At 42.3% G+C, this 23024-nt stretch overlaps 1 protein-coding gene across 3 annotated transcripts; it reads left to right on the forward strand.

The window, feature by feature from the left end:
- Nucleotides 1–22977, forward strand: LOC126991153 (uncharacterized). Of its 3 annotated transcripts, none has more exons than XM_050849916.1 (8): nucleotides 1–951; nucleotides 1212–1404; nucleotides 1525–1674; nucleotides 2221–2474; nucleotides 17225–17376; nucleotides 20967–21153; nucleotides 21548–21678; nucleotides 22822–22977. In XM_050849916.1, exons 3-8 carry the CDS (start codon nucleotides 1667–1669, stop codon nucleotides 22885–22887), a joined length of 798 nt encoding a protein of 265 aa, XP_050705873.1. In that variant the 5' UTR covers nucleotides 1–951; nucleotides 1212–1404; nucleotides 1525–1666; the 3' UTR covers nucleotides 22888–22977. The 3 variants fall into 3 exon arrangements, 1 of the variants encoding a protein (XP_050705873.1); XR_007745213.1 differs by having other exon boundaries at nucleotides 6–951; nucleotides 20967–21173; XR_007745212.1 differs by having other exon boundaries at nucleotides 9–951; nucleotides 20967–21173; nucleotides 21545–21678.
- Nucleotides 22978–23024: the final 47 nt, after the last annotated feature.

Consider the following 23024-nt stretch of genomic DNA (forward strand, 5'->3'; position numbering starts at 1 on the left):
AACCAGGTGGAGAAGTGGAATTATAACCTTTACCGGGGCAGGATGGAGCACACTAACACCAAACAGAGAACCAGGTGGAGGTGGAATTAGAACATTTGCCGGGGCAGGATGGAGCACACTAACGCCAGACAGAGAACTAGGCGGAAAAATGGAATTAGCCTGCATTAGCCTGAACAGGGAGGAGTATACTAACAGGACAGGAGAGTTAGAGCATCCTAGGAAAGGCCATAATCCTGTAGTGGACTGTTGATGGTTAACCTGTCCGCTGCGATTGTCAGGGATTTGTCCTTCGCTGGTAACCTGGTAACATACACTCCCAGGTCTTTCTCTGCCTCTGTGGTGGATAGTGGAGTGTTTCCCATGTGGTATTGGTGTGCTGGATATCCTCTCCCAAGGTGCAGGACTTTACATTTTTCTTCATTGAATTATAGCAGACACTTTGTTCCACTCCTGTAGCTTGGTGAGGTCTTCTGGTAGGAAATCCACAGTCAAGGGTTAAACATAGTAATGTAATGCCATTTTCTTGCATGGGATGTGCATTAATACTGTGTAACCCTAATGTGAAATTTGTCATGTGTGAGAGGAATGAAAAGTCATGTTTGGTTGTTGTTCAGCAGTACAGTGATCAGGATCCTCAAGCAGACCAAGCACTGGGGTTTGGGAGTGTATTTTTTCTTTTTACAATTCTTTGCCGAACTGAAGGGCTTGCTCAACAGTTATTTAGCAAGACTGAATTAGTTTCCATTCTTGTCTCCAGTATACTGATGGACACAAAGAGGTGAAGCTTGTGGTTGTTGCAGCATCTTTTTTCTTCTTTCTACAAACACTGTTTTTCAACTTTCTTCTGCAGAGCCCGTCCAGCGCTGGGCCCGGCCACTGCAAGCCTTGTTGGGTCAATGTGTGGGAAATCAGCCAAGGTGGAGTTTGAGTCGGTCGGCCTCAACCATGAGGGTGCGCATGGAGTCATTGTCATGTTCCGTTGATAACCTCCTAATTGATTCATGTTGGTTGATGTTTCACTCTGATATTGCAGTAAATATTTAGTTGTATCATTGTGCATCATCTGGATAACCCCAAAGTGTTCCTAAGGTATAATGATTGAATGTTTTGACAAGAATATGAACATTCACTCTTAGTTAGTAAGAAACTGTGTACGTGCGATATTTGTTTCCATGTTATTTTTTTTTTTCTGATTATTTCCTCACTCTCAGGCTGTGTGAGCGGCAGGCTGGCCGTGAGCCTTCCTGGGAGTGCTGGGCGGCCTGGTGCCCCGGCTGAAGGCAAGCGGCCTCCCTGAGACACCCAAAGACTGGCTGACACAAGATCTTGTGCTGGTACTGGTGTCTGAAGGCTGTGCAGTGGTGCGGACACAGGCTCAGAGTGCCCAGGTGGACCAAGATGCTGGTAAGTGTTGCAGCTGACATTACTGACAAGGGAACAGGCAGGGAATATAAACAAAACAGACATGGTAGTTATAAGTGTGGCCAGTGTCGCCTCTTCTTATTCTTTATAAATGTTTCCAAGGTTGCCGCCTGCCTGGGAGCAGACTCACAGAGGTCAGCGCGGGGCAGCAGGACAGCGCCCTCAGCAGTGACGATGAGTCTCTCCATGAAGGCTGCACAGCAGCAGGCCACCGTCGCCCGAGAGCATCCTGAGGAACACTTCAATGTCCAGGTGAGAAGCCTTGAGCTTTTTTGGAAATTATCCTTGGGAAAACTTATGGTATAAAGCATCTTTAACCCGTCCGCTGCGATGGGCATGTATTTGGTTTCATTGGTACCATGAAAACATGTACTACCAGGTCTTTCTCTGGCTCTGTGGTGGATAGTGGAGTGTTTCCCATGTGGTATTGGTGTGCTGGATATTCCCTCCCAAGGTGCAGGACTTTATATTTTTCTTCATTATTGTAGCAGCTACTTTTTGTTCCATTCCTGTTGCCATTTTTTTTTCATTATTGTAGCAGCCACTTTTTGTTCCATTCCTGTAGCTTGGTGAGGTCTTCTGGTAGGAAATTTGCAGTCAAGGGGTTAAAGATGCATATTTTTAATCAAAACTGAAATTGAAAATCCTCTTGCATTCTCTAAAAAGCAAAGTCAGCTCAGGATTTTCTCCAACAGACTCTTTTGTAAGGTCCAGTCCTTGTTAGTGACTGCCGGTGAGAGGCAACACTTGGGCAGGGGGTGAAGCTTGGGGTGATGATGATGATGAGGATTGTTGCAGGTGTGAGGATGTCAATCCACCACAAGCCAGGAGGGAAGTGGCTGCCGGGGCCAAGACAGCAGGTGAAGCAGAACCCTTAAGCCTCAGGTCTTCACCCCTGGACGAAGGAGGTGTTTCTTGGCGGCCAAACTCGGGAGACTCACCAGAACAGACCTTGGTAGATGATGCAAGTTTTGCTCGCTGGAGACCACAAGAGTATTCACCCGTGCCTCATATTGTGGGTGAGGAGAGCAGCCTGCACCATCTCCCAAGAGGTATGTTTAACAGTGAGTCATGCACACAGGCAGGAAGCAGCACTACAGTCACCAGGAGACATTTTACATAAAACTGGCTACAAAATACTGCTGCTGGCCAGAATGGAGATCAGGTTCAGCAGGATCCCAGCAAGGTGCTCTCTTTACTTCTTTGTGTGATTTTGAAAACACTTCAGCAGCCAAGGGGAACGCTCAAGAGAAAGTGTCATATCTATGCAAACCTTCCTGCAGGGGTGAGCTGAAAGGTGAAAAATGTAGTTACCACGACTCCTTGGAGAAGAGAGACACCATTAGTAGTTTGGTTGGTGAGAAAAGCTTCACCAGTCATGCTGCTTGTACAGGGGAGAAGACTTCAGTGTTGTCCTCCAGGCCTCTTTGCAGCGGGTACTCTAGATCAAGCAGCAGACCAAGTGTCTTGCATGTGTGTGTGTGTGTGTGTGTGTGTGTGTGTGTGTATCCAGTTTGGCTTTAAATTCATGAATCGTTTTTGCACACACAGTCTCCTTGTCAGTCCGTTCCATGTTGTTATACTTCTGTATGGAAAACTGTATTTCTTGTCATTTCTTATCACTGCCTCTTGTCACACTTCTGTCACGTACCACTAGGTCTTCCCTGTCCAATTTCTCCAATCCCTCTTGTATCCTGTACAATGCTATTAGGTCCCCTCTCTCTCTTCTTCTCTCTAGTTTTGTTAGTCCCAATTTCTCCAGTCTTTCTTCATAGGTATGTTCTCTCAGAGTTTCCGGTAATTTAGTCGCTGCTCTTTGTACTCTTTCCAACTTTCTAATTTCTGTCTTCAACATAGGTGACCACACTAATGCTGCACATTCCAGTCTTGGACGTATCATCGATGTTATTAGTTTCTTTACCATTTCTTCATCTAAATATATTAATGCTGCTTTTATGTTTCTAAGAGGATTGTATGTTTCCCCAGTTATCCGGTCTATATGTTTTCCAAAGGATAACTTGTCTGTTATGATCACTCCCAAATCTTTTTCTTCAGTTTTTTTTCATGATTCTTTCATTACTCAGAGAGCAGTTCCCCGATATTCATCTACTGCTCTTACCAAACTCCATTACGCTACACTTCTCTGTATTGAATGTCATTTCCCATTTGCATGACCATTCGCTTATTATATCAAGATCTTGGCTCAGGGCTACACAGTCTTCCTCATTATTTTAGCATCATCAGCAAACATATTCATATAGCTTGTCGCCCCTTCTGTTATGTCATTAATATATATTACAAACATAATCGGAGCCAACACCGATCCTTGGGGGACTCCACTGGTCACTTCCATCCAGCTTGATTTATTATTCCTGATTACTGTTCTCATTTCTCTCTTCGTCAAAAAGTCCACAATCCAATCCAATATTGAACCACCCACACCTCCAACATGATTAAGTTTCCATATTAATCGCTTGTGTGGTACTTTATCACATGCCTCCTTTAAGTCCAGATACACACAATCTGCCCAACCGTCCCTTTCCTGTATTATATCAATTACTCTTGAATAGAAGCTGATCAGATTAGTTACACAAGACCGTTCTCCTCTGAATCCAAATTGGCTATTTGTTAATATACTGTTTTCTTCTAAATACTCCACCCATCTGTTTTTTTATAATTTTCACACATCTTTGCTACTACACTTGTTAATGACACTGGCCTATAGTTCAACGGGTCTTCCTTACTTCCTCCTTTATGTATTGGGACGATGTTAGCCCTCTTCCAGTCTCTCGGTACCTTCCCTTGTGCTTGTGAAACATTAATCAAGTTGCTCAACTTTTCAGCTATTTGCTGGTTACACTCTTTTAGCACCCAATTTGATATACCATCCGGTCCTGCTGATTTCCTCACATCACATTCTTCCAATAATTTTATAACTTCATCTGCTGATGTTTGTATTCTCTCCAGACCCATGCACTCTATTCCCCGGCACTGCATCTACACCTTCAAACTCACTCTCCCTTGTGAACACTGTTTGCAAACAATTATTCATCACTTCTACTATTTCACTTATACTATCAAAAGTTTCACCACTAACTTTAACTTTCTGAATCTCATCTCTATTTTATCAACTTTCCATTTATGAACTCATAAAGCAGTTTTGGCTGGTCTACAATATTTTTTCTCAAAATTCTTTTTTTCTTGTCTTCTTACTTTGACATAAGCACTCCTCTTCCTTTTGTACTCATTCCATAGATCCATCCTCCTATTTTTTCTCCATTTGTTCCATGCCTTCTCCTTATCCTGCTTGGCGTCTACACACTTTCTATTGTACCACTCTTCTCTTGATGTCTGGCCTTCTTTCATCCTTGGTACCCACTTTTCCACTCCTTCGTTGTAAATCCGTAGAAAGATAGCCCATTTTTCCTCCACATTTTCAGCCTCAAAAAAAGTATCCCATTGTGCTTCCTCAAAATGTTTCCCAAGTTGTTAAAAATTTGCCTTATTAAAGTTAAACCATTCTTTCCTGCAGTCCTCATTCCTGTTTATTTTACCTCCTCGTAATATGTACTCGATAAGTACGTGATCGCTCTTCCCTATAGGGCTCTTATAGTTCATCACCTCTATGATATCCAGCTCCCTGGTGATTATCAAGGCCAATTTAGATGGCTCTTCTCCTCTGCATCTCGTATTTTCTTCTACCCACTGTGTGAGGACGTTATCTATAACCAATTCCAAAACCTTATTCCCCCATGAAGCTTCACTTCCCTCCGTTGACCAGTTTTCCCATGACACTTCCTTACAATTAAAATCTCCCATTATCAGAATCTTATCTTTCTCCTCCAGCAATCCAATGTATCTTCCAGCTTCTTCTTGTACAATTCTTCTGTCAATGAATTGTTTTTAGGAGGGACATACACCACTACGATATTTCTGCATTCTCCCCTTTGCAGTCTTGTGTGTGTGTGTCTGGGTGGATGTCTAGATCAGCACAGAGGTCAGAACACATCATAATAAGTAAGGGTTGTATCTGGGAGAGTCCTGCATGTGTGTGTGTGTGGCTGGTGACCGAGTACAATGCTTTACATCTTTCAGGGAGGGCAACATGATCTCCCTTCCATCACACTTGCACATTCTGCCTCATTCTTCTCTTTCCTCCTCATGGCCTTCAACATTTCCTGATAGAAATTCTTCACAAGAAGCAAAGGTTCTAAAAATCACAGTAAATTATTAGAAATAACTTTTATTTTTACTTACAGAGCCAGATGTATTTTTGTGTACCTGAGAAGAGATGAATTATTATTATTATTTTGTTTTTTACAGCAAAGGAGACAGTTAAAGGGCATAAAAAAATAATGAAAAAAAAGCCCGCTACTTACTGCTCTTGAATGGAGTACATAGGAGCTGCCAAAAAGAGAGGTCAATTTCGGGAGGAGAGGTGTCCCGATACCCTCCTCTTGAAAGAGTTCATATTGTAGGCAGAAGGAAATTCAGATGAAGGAAGATTGTTCCAGAGTTTACCAGCGTGAGGGATGAAAGAGTGAAGGTGCTGGTTGACTCTTGCATAAGGGGTTTGGACAGTATAGGGATGAGCTTGATTAGAAAGTCGTGTGAGATGAGGCCGCAGGAGGGGGGGAGGTTTTGGATCCTTCTTTTCTTGTATTTTAATTTTTACTTTTTTTTTATTTCATTTGCATTAGCTTGTATTAAAACAATTCTTTTATCACTCATTAATTACTCCATAAACGATCTCACCGTCTCGTATCCCTGGTAGCGTGATCCGGCTTAAGTTGTTATTGGAGACTGGTGTTCGGGGATAAACAAGGGAAAAAGAAAATATACATTTATTTAAAATTAAATGAAAGTAATTGCCTTACGCAATATTCTATACTCAGACGATCATAACACTGGCATATTCAGCAATGGATGCAACATATGACAAACGACATGTCTTTAAACATAATACTACAAATTGTGCTCAGTTGTTGCCAATAATAATAACACTCGTCATTCCACAAGCAGTGGTTTGTTTCTCTCTGCTTACATCACAATATTTAAATACTCTCCTCACATCCTGATAACACATTCCTATAGTATAATCTACTACAATTTCACGGAAGCACCAAATTATACCACACCCAGTGGTTTCTACCTTTGCTTTACATCGCAAACAAATAATCACAATCCTGTCCCACTCACAATCCTACAACACATCTCCTACATTATAATCTCCAGGACAAAACAATCGGTTTCCCTTAGATTCTCGAATTTCTGCTCACGATTAAGATCACAACAGCCATTCTCAGCTGAGTGAGTAGCAAGTCTGCTTGAAGCGAGTGCAAGGCTCGGTCTGCCCATATCACTGTTGTCTAGGTCACATTTTTCCTTGCTTGAGGCGGAACTACATCTTTGACACGCCTTCATTTTCTACATAACCAATGGCCAATACTTCCTGTCAACAACCATTGGCTCGCTCATTATGTTATATTGTTTACTTCTCCTACTATTTGTGATTTCACTCTTAAGACACTCCCACAGTGACTTCTCTTTTCAGTTATTCGCTTATAGCATTCCGTCACACCGCACGTGACATGTTAGAGTCCTCTTGAATGGTTATCCACACTTCCTGACCACGCCTACTGGGTATCTGCTTTCTGTATGTGGGTCTGGGTATTTTCCATAACCTCTCAGTAGTGTTAGTGCTTATCAGATGTTTACAACTTTGTATATCTGACTAATTTCTTTCCTTCACTCTCCTGTCATATTTACAATTCCTGTCTCCATATCTCCACTCGGTATTTGCCTCTGATTGGGGTCACTTTTAATTAACTGTGCTGCTATGGTCGTCTTCTGTTTGTCCATCTTCTGGGTCCCAACATACTTCCCCTTCCGGAAGATCTCGCCCCCGAGATCTCACAGGTGTTGGTGGAGAAGATATGCCTTTCAATGTCTGCAGTGGGCTCGAGTCTGGAAGCAGGCGTCGTCGTGCGTAGCGCAGGACATAGGAATACCCCACGGCAGACGTCACCAGCAGAAGAACCAGGATCACGACAATGGCGAAGACAATCCACCAATGGATTTTGGGTTGAAAGGGCTGATCCGGCTCGACCACAGAATTTAGGGGCTGCAAGCCAGCTGTTAGCTCCTGTAGGGGGATGGACTCAGCACTGCGAAGAGATGGAAGGTCAGGCAAAACGGACCAGATAAGATGGCCTGTAAGAATTCTTGGAGAGGAGGGAGCCTCCACAACTGCCTCTTGTGTCCAGGAAGTGTCAGGGATGGGCTGTGGGCGCTGCAACCTTGCCGAAGCGTCAATATCCCACTATCCGTGAGGCTGACAGTATGCTTGTTTACAAGATGGGTAGGGCATGTGAGTGTCAGAGTGATGGGGGAGGCAAGTGAACAGGTCCAGTAGCCAGGACCTTTTATAAACATAGGGGGAAATGTTTTCAAGACTATTGTGTGGCAGAGGTTGATCACTGACTCATGTTTCAAGAAAGCAGCCGATTCAAAAGAGGCTGCGTTACTAGCCTCATGGACGGGGCCTGTGGGAGGACAAACTAACATATGGTTATTCTTGTTACAGTGTTTTATACTAGAAAGCATAAAATATATTTTCCTATTCTCACTGAAGGCAATACATCTTGAATCAACACTATACATAAGAAAGTAAGCGCTATTCTGCACAGAAAATAGAAGGGAGTCGATTCGAAAGACATCAAAGGTGTCAATCGGATCTCCTCGCAAAGGTTTGGTGAAATAGAAATTACGAGAATCGTGCAAAGCCGTTGCCCTGGAGGATAGTTATTACATCCCTATATAAAGCTAAAAAATTAGGAACTGCAGGGAACAAAAGACCTGGAGGCCGAACCTAGGCTTCCTCTAATGTACTTAACAACTGTTGGTCTCACATAGTGGTTGGAGTTATGTATGTTTGCAGGGAAGCCTGCAGACTCACCTTTAAATATTGTCTACCTGGACTTATGTGTCTCAATGCTTAGTCAAAATTTTAACAATGCTTGTAGGGGATTTTTTCTCTTCCTAATGCCAAAGTCAATAGAAAATTGGCGCACAACTTGGTTCAATACATCTACAGCTGAATATAGCCTATTAAAGGCAGATTGCATGGCATGCATATTACTTAACGATGTTGAGTTTTTCCATAATAAACATTTAACTATATTAAATCTTTCTCAGTTAATGACTCTAGTACTTTATTTTTTCCATGAATCGTGTCAACTTGAGCCTGGGTCGCAGTACCAAATAGGTTATTAGACAAGGATCGTTAAGAAAATAATTATTTCCCGTTTATTTTTATTTTTATAATTCATAGCAGCATGCAGCTTGTTTTGATTAGTAGTCATCACATAGCCTAAAACTTTTCTTAGATGATGCAACAATGAACTGAATTCATTTTCAAAATCAAAGAGTGTGTATTATATTGCTTTTATGCTGGATACTCAGGTGACATTTGAATAACATTTCAAGTTAAAGAAGCAGTTAAATTCCGTGCTTTATATAATGCAGTTCAAACATCTTCTGTGGGAATAAACAGTACTATAGTCTCTGTCTGTGAGAACTATAATATAGATAGTATGTTGGTGTGAAACTTTGGCCAGCACGTGTTGGGGACTCCTGTTGTGTCATTGAGTCATACACCGAAAGAGTCAAATAAATCTGTGGTTTACTTCGTAATATTTTCGCTTAATTTTTGCTTTTTCATCCTCATACATTATCCTTGTTTTATATCGTATTGGCTTTGACACTACATTAGGTAACTCTTGTACCGCAGAGGAAGAGCGAAGGCCTTATCTATGCTGAGGTGGCTCTGAAAGTTTGGGAGTAACCTGAGAAGGTACGGCCTGTGCATCAGCTGTTTATTGCTGTTGTAGAAAGAACATTATTTAATGCGTCACGAGTAGCAGTCACCTCTCCGCTACGAGTTACCATTTTCGGTAGAATTTTTCTCAGTGATTTCAGGGTTGAGCAATGCAAAGAATAGATCAGTGTCTGTCTCTGGATTTAAAGGGTATGCTCGCCTAATCGTTGGACATTGCTGCACATCGATGCAGTCTTCATGAAGGACTTTTACTCTATCTGTGGGGACCGTTGAAACCTTACTAGTCCTAAGGTTCCTAATTTTTATCACTGATCTTCTCTATTACCCTGTAGGGTCCATCAAAAATAGGTTGCAACTTTTTATTTACTTTTTTCTGTGGTCTCGTTTGAGGAACACTGTCTCCAACGTTGATAGTTTTGATTTTGAAGCTTTGTATTTCTTTTCTATTTCTTCTCTACCTTTTTCAATGTAATCCTGGCATCTATCATAAACTTTATTTGCAATTACATCCATTTCCTCTTCATAGGAGTAAATATCATAAACTTTCCTTGCATTACATCCATTTCCTCTTCATAGGAGTAAATATCATAAACCTTCCTTGCATTACATCCATTTCCTCTTCATAGGAGTAAATATCATAAACCTTCCTTGCATTACATCCATTTCCTCTTCATAGGAGTAAATATCATAAACTTTCCTTGCATTACATCCATTTCCTCTTCATAGGAGTAAATATCATAAACCTTCCTTGCATTACATCCATTTCCTCTTCATAGGAGTAAATATCATAAACCTTCCTTGCATTACAGCCATTTCCTCTTCATAGGAGTAAATATCATAAACCTTCCTTGCATTACATCCATTTCCTCTTCATAGGAGTAAATATCATAAACCTTCCTTGCATTACAGCCATTTCCTCTTCATAGGAGTAAATATCATAAACTTTCCTTGCATTACAGCCATTTCCTCTTCATAGGAGTAAATATCATAAACCTTCCTTGCATTACAGCCATTTCCTCTTCATAGGAGTAAATATCATAAACCTTCCTTGCATTACAGCCATTTCCTCTTCATAGGAGTAAATATCATAAACTTTCCTTGCATTACAATCCATTTCCTCTTCATAGGAGTAAATATCATAAACCTTCCTTGCATTACAGCCATTTCCTCTTTATAGGAGTAAATATCATACCAGGGCTGCAAATTTTTCTAACAACATCTAGGACAGGAAGTTCTCTCTCTGTCTCTCTCGATAAAATGGGGACTCCTTTATGGTGCGATACGCAGCATTATAGGCCAAGATGTCTATAAGTAAGTAGCATTTCCAAACGGACCTAAATCAAAATAACAGCAACAGTTTTGCGCGCTTTATTTCCATTTCCCATTTTAAGCAGTATAAGCCGTTATTCGCGTGTCACTACAGGTAGCTAATTTTACCTCTCATGTGGAATTAACGAAACGAAAACTTGACCTTGACCTGTAACAACTGTCACCGTGTACACACAACAAACAACATCAACGCCCGCGTATTTCGCGGGCTTCCTTACTCCGTAAGGGTACTGTAATCAAATACCTTTTAAAAACATCAACTATGGGCATTACGTATCAAACCCCATTGACCGATACACCCATGGGACCCACAAGGTCCATGTGTATTCTCTCAGAAGGAGCGGTGACGTCTGGATAAAGTCGCCAAGGAGCAGGGTGCAAGTTCCCAACTCACTTTTAAAACGACTACCATGACGCACTTCCTTATATAATTTTCTACATCCCGTTTCATTCCAGGCCAGAAAGAAAACTTTCTACACCGACATAACGTAACTTTGGTTTCTCCGTGCGACGAATGAGGTAGAGTTATCGCCTTGAAAATATTTCAGGGGTAGAACCACCACCTTAGTGGCTTCTCCGTACGGATTCACTAAAACACATCATTTATTTCCACCTTCAACTCTGACAGGGGCGGCATCTCACATTATGCCCATCTTCAACACAATATAACATTTTCCACCTGTACCTCTAACAGGGCGGCATCTCACATTATGCCCTCTTCAACACAATATAACACATTTTCCACCTGTACCTCTAACAGGGCGTCTTCAACACAATATAACACATTTTCCAACAGGGGCGTCTTCAACACAATATAACACATTTTCCACCTGTACCTCTAACAGGGGCGTCTTCAACACAATATAACACATTTTCCACCTGTACCTCTAACAGGGGCGGCATCTTCACATTATACCTTTTTTCTCTGAGTCTTTGCTCAATCTCATTCATGGGGCTTCCTTCTTTTAGCATACTTATATGCTGGCTGCTCATCATGCAGCTCACTAATCTCCTGAATACTCCAGTCAAGTGTGTGGCCAATACACTCACAATTCAGGTTCATACATATCATATATTTTATTTTCTCATCTTTCGGCGCCTGTTTCTTTGTCTACACTAGTGCAATACCTTGCCCCTCATTATCCACGTGTTCCACGGTTTTTGTTGTTCCCCATCCACAAACATTATCGCGCGTGTCCTTCTAATTCAATCTCAGTGTCCTGTTGAGCCTTCATCCTTGATAAAAAAAAAAGTCTGCTACTATATTTTCCTTGCCAGGCAAATGATTGATTGTGAAACCATACTCACTCATGAGAGTCTGCCATCTAGCTATCCTGCCGTAGGGACTAGCTACCTGTAACAACCAGACTAAAGGTCTGTGATCCGTGTGGATCTCAATATGGTAACCCAGTACTAATGGGCGGTTTACATGCAACCCATAAATTACAGTTAAATCCTCTCGTTCAGCTGTACTGTACCGCTGTTCTGCCGTATTCAGTTTCTCACACAAAAAAAGATACAGGTCTTAGTTTATCATCATTATCCTGTTGTTGCAATACTCCACCAGTATTGTAGTACGACGCGTAGAGTGACTGTACCAAGCATTCTATCCTTAAGGGTTGAGAACGCAATTTTGTTTCATCTGTCCATATGAGTGGAGTTTTATTTATCTTTTTTCTTGAGTGTACCTTTCTTCCCTTTGTAAATCTTCAGAAGAGGAGCAATAATTTGTGAATAATTTGCAATAAATTTGCGATAATAATTAGACAATCCAAGAAATGACTGTAAATTATGAACAGTTTGGGGGGGCCGGGATGTTTTGTATGTCCCAGCCTGCTAGATGGAGGTCTTATTCCCTCTGAGCTGATGACACGGCCCAGGTAATCTACTTTTTCCTTAAAAAGTTATACTTCTCCATCTTAATAGTTAGTTTGGCTTCCTTTAAGCGTTCCAGCATTTGTTTGAAGTTATCTGCATGATTAGAAAATATATCGCCCAGGATAATAATCATGTCATCAAGGTACACCTGAACCTTGTTACCTAATAGTCCTGTAAGGACAGTGTTTATTATTTTCTGGAAGCAGGACGGGGCTGTTTTAAGGCCAAAGGGGAGGGAAGTAAATTCCCAATGTCCTGCTGGAGAAGAAAATGCCGTCTTCTCTCTGCTGATTTCATCTAGGGGGATTTGATAGTAACCCTGTTTCAAGTCTAGGCATGAAAAAAGCTTACTATCTCCCAATTGATTGAGTATGGTAGTTATATTAGGGAGTGGGTACCGGTCGTCCCGTAGTGTCTTATTAAGTGCCCGGAAGTCCAGACAAAGTCGTAGTACTCCATCTTTTTTTGGCACTGGGATAAGTGGGGCATTATAGGGTGATCGCGAAGGGCGAATCACACCCTGTTGCTGGAGCGATATAAGTTGTTCATTTACTCTGTCATGATAACTGATATGAATGTTATATGGACGCCTGTACACTACTTCATCAGTGTTTTGCTTGATGGTGCTTAGAAAATAGGGCGTTACTGTTAATGGTTCTTGTTCTGTGGAAAACACTGTTATATATTTATCTATTAAGGACTTTAATACCTGATTCTCTCTCTCTCTTCATTTGGGAATTTAGCGTCAACAATTTGATAGAGGCTTTTCTTCCTTGCTTCAAGCTCTGCAAGCTTCAAGTCTGTCTTAACTGTGTCAGCGGTCTGTACACTAGATACTTGTGGCAGATCAGCGTATTGCTCATGAGTGACAGGCTTCACAAATCCTAACGTTGTATTATCATCTATCTTTACAGTTTCACTTTCAATATTCAAATACGGCACAGTGACATAAGATCTTTGATTGTCAGGTGAAGGGGTCAACTTAACTATCCCTGAGCACAAGACTCTAGCCTGAGTATTACTAACACAAGGCTCAAATAAAGCTTCACTTGCCTGTAGTTGCGTCACTATAGCGTTATGTACCATGCAATAGATGCATGCAGTTGCAAAGGTTCAGCTGCTTGGCAACGTACGGCCTTATTTTCAGTGAGACCTTCTTCATTTCCATCTACATTTAGCTAAGATCCTTCACCTCTAGATATAAGACATATTTTTCCTGGCATAATGGGTTGTATTGGCATGGTTTCCCCTTATCTAATCAGTTTTCAGCTTCGTTTCTTTTGTTCCTTATTTAGTTGCAATGTTTTCAAAATAATCTCGTGTTGCACGACAAATCAGTACTCAACATAATAGGATTCGGCAAATCTACATCGCGTGTTATCAATAAGTCTTGGAAACTTCTTCTTCCTTCCATATCAACTTGTCTTTTACCGTCATTTTCAATATGGTATCTTTGCACAGAGACAATATTCACGGGTTTCGCTTCACAGTCATTTACTGCGAGCCCTAATTCTTTAATAAATTCATCCGTTAAAAACTCACACACGCTCCTGTTTCTAGGAGTGCTGCCACTTTTGCATATGTATTATCATGAGTAGTGCGATCTGCCTAACAAAGTTACTCTTGAGTTATGTTAATTATAGCCTTCTTTTCATTATTTTTAAGGTTACTTCCTTGTTCGTTATAGCCTTCTTTTCCTTATTTTTAAGGTTACTTCCTTGTTCGTTATAGCCTTCTTTTCATTATTTTTAAGGTTACTTCCTTGTTCGTTATAGCCTTCTTTTCCTTATATTTAAGTGAGGCGGTTACTCCCTTCTTCGTTATAGCCTTCTTTTCATTATTTTTAAGGTTACTCCCTGTTCGTTATAGCCTTCTTTTCCTTATATTTAAGTGAGGCGGTTACTCCCTTCTTCGTTATAGCCTTCATCTTATTATATTAAAGGTTACTCCCTTGTTCGTTATAGCCTTCATCTTATTATATTAAAGGTTACTCCCTTGTTCGTTATAGCCTTCATCTTATTATATTAAAGGTTACTCCCTTGTTCGTTATAGCCTTCATCTTATTATATTAAAGGTTACTCCCTGTTTTGCTCTTCGCTTATTTTCCGTTTTTTCCACCGCAAGTGTGCATATTTATTTATTTATTATTCATTTACTTATTTACTGTTATTTATAGTAGTTAACTGAGGGGGGCACTACCCTGGCCTCCTCTTCCTCTGATTCTCTTACTTCACACATTTATCTTAATACTTCACACTATTGTCCATATGCTTCATTTTTTTTTTCTTGACTTTTTATCCATACCTCACACTTTTCTTAGTATTTCACATTTTTTCTAGATCATACTCTACACTTCCTACCTGTGGGACGCGGGTTAGGCCTTTATAAAGTCACTCTATGGCTGCATGTCCGCCGCGGCACACCGCCACCCTGTGAGGTGTAGAGCCCCGTGTTCCCCTCCATCCTGGGGTAACAATCCTAAAACAAACAAACCTGAGAGGCAGGACGCTGCCGCTGCCTGTCACCTGACACCCTCTCACTGATGAGTGGATCGCGGCGCGGGTGGAGAGAGACTGCCCATCCCTCTCCACTCCGCCCGGGGAAGGAACTCATGATTTCTACACTACAGAACACCAATTGCTGGCCAGAGTTTCAACCACCATATCGTCAAAGTTCATGTCCTCCGGAAGAACCAATAATTATATAATTAAATCGTCACTATTATTTCTGCCACTTAAAACGAGCAAAGCTTAATGAAAATAAGAGGCGCTTTCTCGTCAGAGTAAATTAAACAAAAGCACTGTAAGCACAAGTCCCTGTTTATCCTATACCGCTGCCGCCAGTTTTGGATCCTTCTTTTCTTGTATTTTAATTTTTACTTTTTTTTTTTTTTCATTTACATTAGCTTGTATTAAAACAACTCTTTTATCACTCATTAATTACTCCATAAACGATCTCACCGTCTCGTATCCCTGGTAGCGTGATCCGGCTTAAGTTGTTATTGGAGACTGGTGTTCGGAGATAAACAAGGGAAAAAGAAAATATACATTTATTTAAAATTAAATGAAAGAATTGCCTTACGCAATATTCTATGCTCAGACGATCATAACGCTGGCATATTCAGCAATGGATACAACATATGACAAACGACATGTCTTAAACATAATACTACAATTTGTGCTCAGTTGTTGCCAATAATAATAACACTCATCATTCCACAAGCAGTGGTTTGTCTCTCTGCTTACATCACAATATTTAAATACTCTCCTCACATCCTGATAACACATTCCTATAGCATAATCTACTACAATTTCACGGAAGCACCAAATTATACCACACCCAGTGGTTTCTACCTTTGCTTTACATCGCAAACAAATAATCACAATCCTGTCCCACTCACAATCCTACAACACATCTCCTACATTATAATCTCCAGGACAAAACAATCGGTTTCCCTTAGATTCTCGAATTTCTGCTCACGATTAAGATCACATCAGCCATTCTCAGCTGAGTGAGTAGCAAGTCTGCTTGAAGCGAGTGCAAGGCTCGGTCTGCCCATATCACTGTTGTCTAGGTCACATTTTTCCTTGCTTGAGGCAGAACTACATCTTTGACACGCCTTCATTTTCTACATAACCAGTAGCCAATACTTCCTGTCAACAACCATTGGCTCGCTCATTATGTTATATTGTTTACTTCTCCTACTATTTGTTATTTCACTCTTAAGACACTCCCACAGTGACTTCTCTTTTCATTTATTCGCTTATAGCATTCCGTCACACCGCACGTGACATGTTAGAGTCCTCTTGAATGGTTATCCACACTTCCTGACCACGCCTACTGGGTATCTGCTTTCTGTATGTGGGTCTGGGTATTTTCCATAACCTCTCAGTAGTGTTAGTGCTTATCAGATGTTTACAACTTTGTATATCTGACTAATTTCTTTCCTTCCCTCTCCTGTCATATTTACAATTCTTGTCTCCATATCTCCACTCGGTATTTGCCTCTGATTGGGGTCACTATTAATTAGCTGTGCTGCTATGGTCGTCTTCTGTTTGTCCATATTCTGGGTCCCAACAGAACAAAAAGCTTTCAGAAAGAAGTCGAGATAAATTGGGGACTTCAACGGAGAAGTCACACAACTGTAGGCCTATGAATCACCTGGTTTAAGGCTGCTTTTTCTGAAACTTACTTCACCGCACAATGCAGCAAGAGTTCAGGTGCCAGATGCTGCCAAAAACAGTACTTCCATTTTGATTGGTTTGGTCACAGCTTTTACACCAAACGCCTCACATGGCCAAGCTTGTGAGCAGGTGAGGTGCTGGAACACTGGAGGAGGGCCGTCACTGTGCCGCTGAACAAATGGGAAGGAAGAAGGGATGATTGTGGCAGTCACGGGGAATAAGGTGACTCAGTGTGCCAGGGAAGGTGGAGGGAAGGGCTTTAAACGAAAGGGTGAAAAGAATGATAAAAAGTGTCGGCGATGAACAAGGGGGTGATAAGGAAGGGAGGGAGGTGTAAACATATGTTTTGACTGTCAGGATGCCTTGATTTTGTCCAGCTCTTCTGAGTCTGCCAAACAAGTAATGCTGTAGTTATTTCTCCTTAAGACAGGCTGTTGAGCCCCTCTTCATGTCACTACAAAAGTCAACACAAACATGTACAAACATCCTGAGGCTGTCCACACTCCACAAAGTTGTTCAAGTTATCCGAGCCCAACAAATGCCGGTAATGGTGAGACTGTTCTTATTGCAGAGGTTGTTGAGTCACTCTTCACGTCCTCCCTGAAGGAAGCCGGCGGCCTGAAGCACCGCGGGCAGGTCACCACCACCAGCCTGCAGGCCAGGGACCACAAACACCTCTGGATGGGACTCTGGAATGGCAGGCTTCACTGTGGCTTCACTAAGGTCTCCTCACTCTTATATATACTCAATTTTGCATCAGTACACACGTCATCGTCATTGTCATATATTGGTCGGTATTATCAAACGCTTTCGTCCATCACATCAACTGTTTCCAAAGGCCAAACAGGAGATAAATTGGGTTCTCATGAGTGCTCTTTTAGGTTCATGGTACAGAAGAAGGGTCAAACTACCACCAGGGTCATAAAACTGTCCTTGGAAATGCCCAAAATGCCTATGAAAGCCTTGCCAAGTATGTGTGCTTGGGTGCCAAAATGTTGAGTTATACAGCCCATTATTTCTCTGCTATAGGATGAAGGTCTTTCACAACTCTTTTTGGCAGCTCCTCTATACTTTATTTTATTGGAGCAGAGATTAGTGTTTTTTTCCCCCTGGAGTTGCTTCCTTTAATGAAAACAAAGTCTATTTGTCTCTGTGTCTGATGTTATATACTTCATCCTGCCCCACAAATCTTCTAATTTCACGTCCTGCTTCTCTGTCTGCCCTGACTTACACGCTGGCTGGGTGCTTTGGTTCCTCAGCTGTTGTGAGGTGCATGAGATGAAGTGCACAAGTCCAAGCCTCACCTTTCATAGGCACCAGGACACCTTTAACCTTTGTCTGTTCCCTGGTCCAGGACACTCAAGGCCTGTCTCCCCATGTTGTGCCTGGCATTCTTCTCCATTCAGCTTGGCACATTTCTTAACTTCTCTCTGGATCTTGTGTGAGGTGCAGAGTTTATGAAGCACATTTTAGGGCTGGGAATATGCACAGACTGCACCCTTCTCCTCAGGGAGAGGGGCAGGTTTATAGTCATAATAATACAATGTTTACCAAAATTGTTCCATTCCATTTCTCTCCTGATTTCTTATTCATTTTGTAGGTCTGGTTTGCAGTAATTAGGTAAAGTTTGGGGCACATGTTACAAGTGTGCCTGGCTGTGGTGCCCATCTCCATCCCTCTGGCCCTTGAGCCAGCAGCAGGCAAGGACCCTTCAGCCCCAGGACATGGCCACTACAGTATCTGGGTCACCACAGCTGCCTTGCCCAGGTTCCCTTTTATAGACCAACCCAAAAGGAAGGATGAACAGCTGGGTGGGTCGTCATTATAACCCAGACCGGTGTGTTCATAGCTAGCCGTCAACCTCTCCTCCAAGGTGTTAAGAACATAAGAACATAAGAACACGGGGAGACTGCAAGAGGCCGAGTGGCCTACACAGGGCAGCTCCAGAATCCCCCCCACTACTCACGATGGGTGGTGTAGTTTCTGGGGGCGTACGCTCCAGTACCCTGTCACCTTACTGCATCCACACCTCACTGCCACCTGTCGTCCTCGTCCATGTAGCTATCCAGTCTACTCTTAAAACAAGCCATCGTCCCTGCACTAACTATGTGATTGCTGAGTCTATTCCATTCCCCCACCACCCTATTACTAAACCAATGCTTGCCTATTTCCCTCGTAAATCTATACTTTTCTAATTTAAATCCATTACTGCGTGTTCTATCCTGCCGGCTAATTCACATAACTTTACTTATATCGCCTTTGTTGTAACCCTTGACCCATTTGAATACTTCTATCGGATCTCCGCGCACTCTTCGTCTCTAGTGAATGTAAGTTTAGATGTTTCACCCTATTTTGATATGGGAGGATCCTCAGCCCCTGAATCATCTTGGTCATCCTCCTCTGAACTGATTCTAGCAAGTTGATGTCCATTCTGTAGTGTGGGCACCAAAACTGGACAGCATAATCTAAGTGTGGCCTAACTAACGCTACATAGAGTTTGAGGATGACCTCTGCACTCCTGTTGGTTACCATCCTGTTAATAAAGCCTAATACCCTGTTAGCCCTATTCCTCGCACTAATGCATTGCTTCCTTAGTTTTGGGTCAAGATTTCACTAACACTCCCAGATCCCTTTCACACTCTGATCTGCCTATTGCTGTGGAGTCTAAACTATACCCGTGTAATGGGTTGCGTGTTCCTACACTAAGTACGCTACACTTGGTGATGTTAAAATTCATCTGCCATTTCTCTGACCAAGCTGACAGTTTGTTGAGATCCTCCTGCAGAGCTCTAGCATCCTCCCCTGTCCTTATAGTGCGTCCTATTTTGGTGTCATCCACTAATTTACCTATGTCACTAGTTATCCCATTGTCTATGTCACTGATGTAGATAATGAATAAAAGCGGGCCTAAAACTGAACCTTGGGGAGCCCACTGGTAACATTACCCCATTCAGATTTTTTACCGTTAATGGTAACCCTCTGTTTCCTGTCGCAAATCCACGCCCTAATCCAATCAAATACCTTCCCTCTAATCCCATGAGCCCTGACTTTATTTAACAGTCTCTGGTGAAGTACCTTATCGAAGGCCTTACTAAAATCAAGATAAACTACATTGTAACTCTCATCATTGTCAGCTGCCTCGTATACTCTATTGTAAAAGGATAAAAGATTAGTAATGCATGACTTTCCTTTAATAAATCCATGCTGTGAGTCGTGAATTAAATTATGTCTGTCAATATGGTCCCTAAAACCCTAATACTATCTGCTATTATTGACACAAGCATTTTACCTGAACAGGAGAAAGCTGAAAGTAAATGTCAACAAGAGTAAAGTGATGGTTTGTGAGTGAAGTAGAAGTGAGGTTGTAGATTTTGTATGCCCATATAGAGTGGGAATTGAATGTGAAAAAGAATGCAAAATAATTTTGAATGGTGAAGAAATGGAGGAGGTAAATGAGTTTAAGTACCTTGGATCAGTTATGTGTAAGCATGGTGGTATGGAGGGAGAGACAAGAGAAAGGGCATTGCAAGGAAGAAGGGTGGTAGGGTCTTTGGGACGAATCATGAATGGCAGAAGTGTGAGCATGGAGGTAAAGAGGGATTTGAGAAATACAATAATAGCACCAACCCTCACATATGCAAGTGAAACGTGGGCCTGGAATGAAAGTCAGAGGTCTAGAGTGCAGGCAGTGGAAATGAGTTATTTGAGGAGTGCTTGTGGTGTGAGTAGAATGGATGGAATGAGTAATGAAAGTGTGTACGAGCATTTTGGAATGTGTCACAGGGGTGAAGGGAAGAAGTGTGGAGTGGTGGAAGAAGTGAGCGACAGACTTTAAAGTGGTTTGGCCACATGGAGTGAATGGAGGAGAGTAAGATGACCAGAAGGGTGTATGTGAGTGAGATAGAGGGAGGGAATGCTAGAGGACGACCTCCAGTGAAATGGAGGGATAGGGTGCAAGAGTACATTAGGGAGAGGGGGGAAAGATCTTTGAGAAACTTTGAGCAGGCAAGGAGGGAGTGTCTGGATAGAGGAAGATGGAAGCTCTTCTGCCGTGGCCATCCCCTGGTGGGAGCTCCTAGGAGCAGGCGTCGATGAAATGATGATGATGATGATGATGATGGGTCTAGAACAATGTTTTCAAAGTCACAATCAACAAACTAGCTCTGTCTTGCCCCTAACCTTAAAAATCATCAAAAAATGAGAACACACCAGGTTTGCCGAGACCCCCAAAGCTCCCCCAGTAACAAATAAGATCACTAGGTTTTGCCGAAGTCAACACTAAACCTTCTTCCTCCTCTTCCTCCTCCTCTCAGATCAACCGCACGTGCAAGACATGCCAGGCTCTGATGTCCAGTGTGGAGGAGATCGGAATTCCTATCATGAGGGAGACACACAACCGCACCACACCCTCACCGGACGCCAGCAAGCTATTGCCATCCTGTAGTCGCCACACCTCCAGGCTGGTCGTGGCTTGGGGGGGAACCGTACATTTTCTCCTCAGTTCTGTGTCTTAATTTTAGGTTTGTTTGTACATCAAGCTTGATATTTGCCATCCTGAAGTCCCCCTCACTGTCATGACTCTACTCTTGCTCATTCCTATGCTATCCAGATCCCTTATGCAAGGGTTAACCACCATGTTCATTCTTTCATCCCTATTCTATCCAAATCCCTTATGCAAGAGTCAAACAGCATCTTCATTATTTCATCCCTGTACTGTCCAAATTCCTTATACAAGAGTTTACCAGCATCTTCATTCTTTTATCCCTTCCACTGGTAAACTCTGAAACAGCAATAGCCTCCCTTTGTCTGTATTTTTACTCCTGCTCATCCCTATACTATCCTGATCCCTTATGCAAGAGTTGAGCAGCAGCATCTTCATTCCTTCATCCAGCAGGGAGTTCTCCAGGCACACGCCAGCATTGCCGCCAAGGACTTCACACTGCACTGCCCGAAACACCCGTCGAGGGTGATGAGGATGAGGAGACAGTCAAGATTGTGCAGTGGGTGAAGAGCAATGAGCCAATGGTAGGAATCTTGTCTCTCTGTCTGTATCTTAAATGTATTTGCCCTTCACTTACCCTGTTTGAAAAGTCTCTTGTCATAGAAGTTGCTGCTGGGACTTTGATGGAGTGGTTTGTGATCCTGGTGATGGCTTTACATGGCTTTGCATCTTGAGCGGGGAAAACACCAATGAACACCCGGTTAGTCTTTTCTGTGGCCTTGGGAAACAGTCATGGTGGGAGCCTGACACGTTAAGGATGACCTCACATTGTTGTAGAGAGTCTCATTAGTAAGGAAGCATGTATGAATTTTCTGAGGCAAGACCTATAGTAACTGTTTGGGGCTTTGTTAGGTTAGGTTAGGTTAGCTTCTCAATATTCTGATGTAATAAATATTCTAGGCGAGTACAGGCTGATTCAGTGTTTTAAAGAGACAGCCAGCACCTCACAACAGTCATCTGAGGCAGTGCACTTGAAAAGATTGGCATTTCCTTCTTTTATTTATTTTTTCTTTGGTCGAGATGGAAGTCATGGCAACCCAGTTTAAGAATCATTATGTAAGACACTGTATTTCTTTGCCTAATTCTGTGTTGAGTTCCATGACCCTTGTTTGTGTTTGCCCAGTGATTGCCACAGGAGGAAAGGGAGCAGAGCCTATTGTGGGGAGTAGAAAGACTGGTTTTGTGGAATTTGTGTGTAGATGTAGTGGCTGGGTGTGTGTCTTACTTGTCTCCTTCACCTGCATACCTCCTCCTCTCTCAACTCCTGCTCAGTCCTATACTATCCAGATCCCTAATGCAAGAGTCAACCAGCATCTTCATTCTTTCATCCCTTTCGCTGGTAAACTCTGGAACAGCCTCCCTTCGTCTGTATTTCCACTCCTGCTCATCCCTATACTGTCCAAACCCTTTATGCAAGAGTTAACCAGCAACTTCATTCTTTCATCCCTCCTGCTGGTAAACTCTTTATTTCCTTCCTCTTGTTCTTTTTCTTTCTTTCTCTTTCCTCCCTTCCTTTCCCTGCCTTCTGTTCCTTCTATCTCTCTGTCTATCTTGCCCTTGAACTCCCTCCTTTGCCCCCAATAAACAGAAAACAAAACAAAAATTAATTTATGGTGGCAATGGCAGCGTCTTCAACATTAACACGTCCCTTCCTTACTTACCCCCAGGGAGCCACCATCAAGCAGGACGACCACTCCGGAGCCATCATCATCACCCGCATCATGCATGGCTGACTGCTCCGGCCTCATCCATGCTGCCGACGAGGTGCAGGGGTCAACACCTTCAATGTGGAGGGCAAGACACTGCCGGATGTCTACAAGATGCTGGTGAGGGAGGGAGGGAAGGAAGGGGAGAGGGAGAGAGAGAGAGA

This window comes from Eriocheir sinensis, unplaced genomic scaffold (genome assembly GCF_024679095.1).
Source record: "Eriocheir sinensis breed Jianghai 21 unplaced genomic scaffold, ASM2467909v1 Scaffold247, whole genome shotgun sequence".
Lineage (NCBI taxonomy): Eukaryota > Metazoa > Arthropoda > Malacostraca > Decapoda > Varunidae > Eriocheir > Eriocheir sinensis.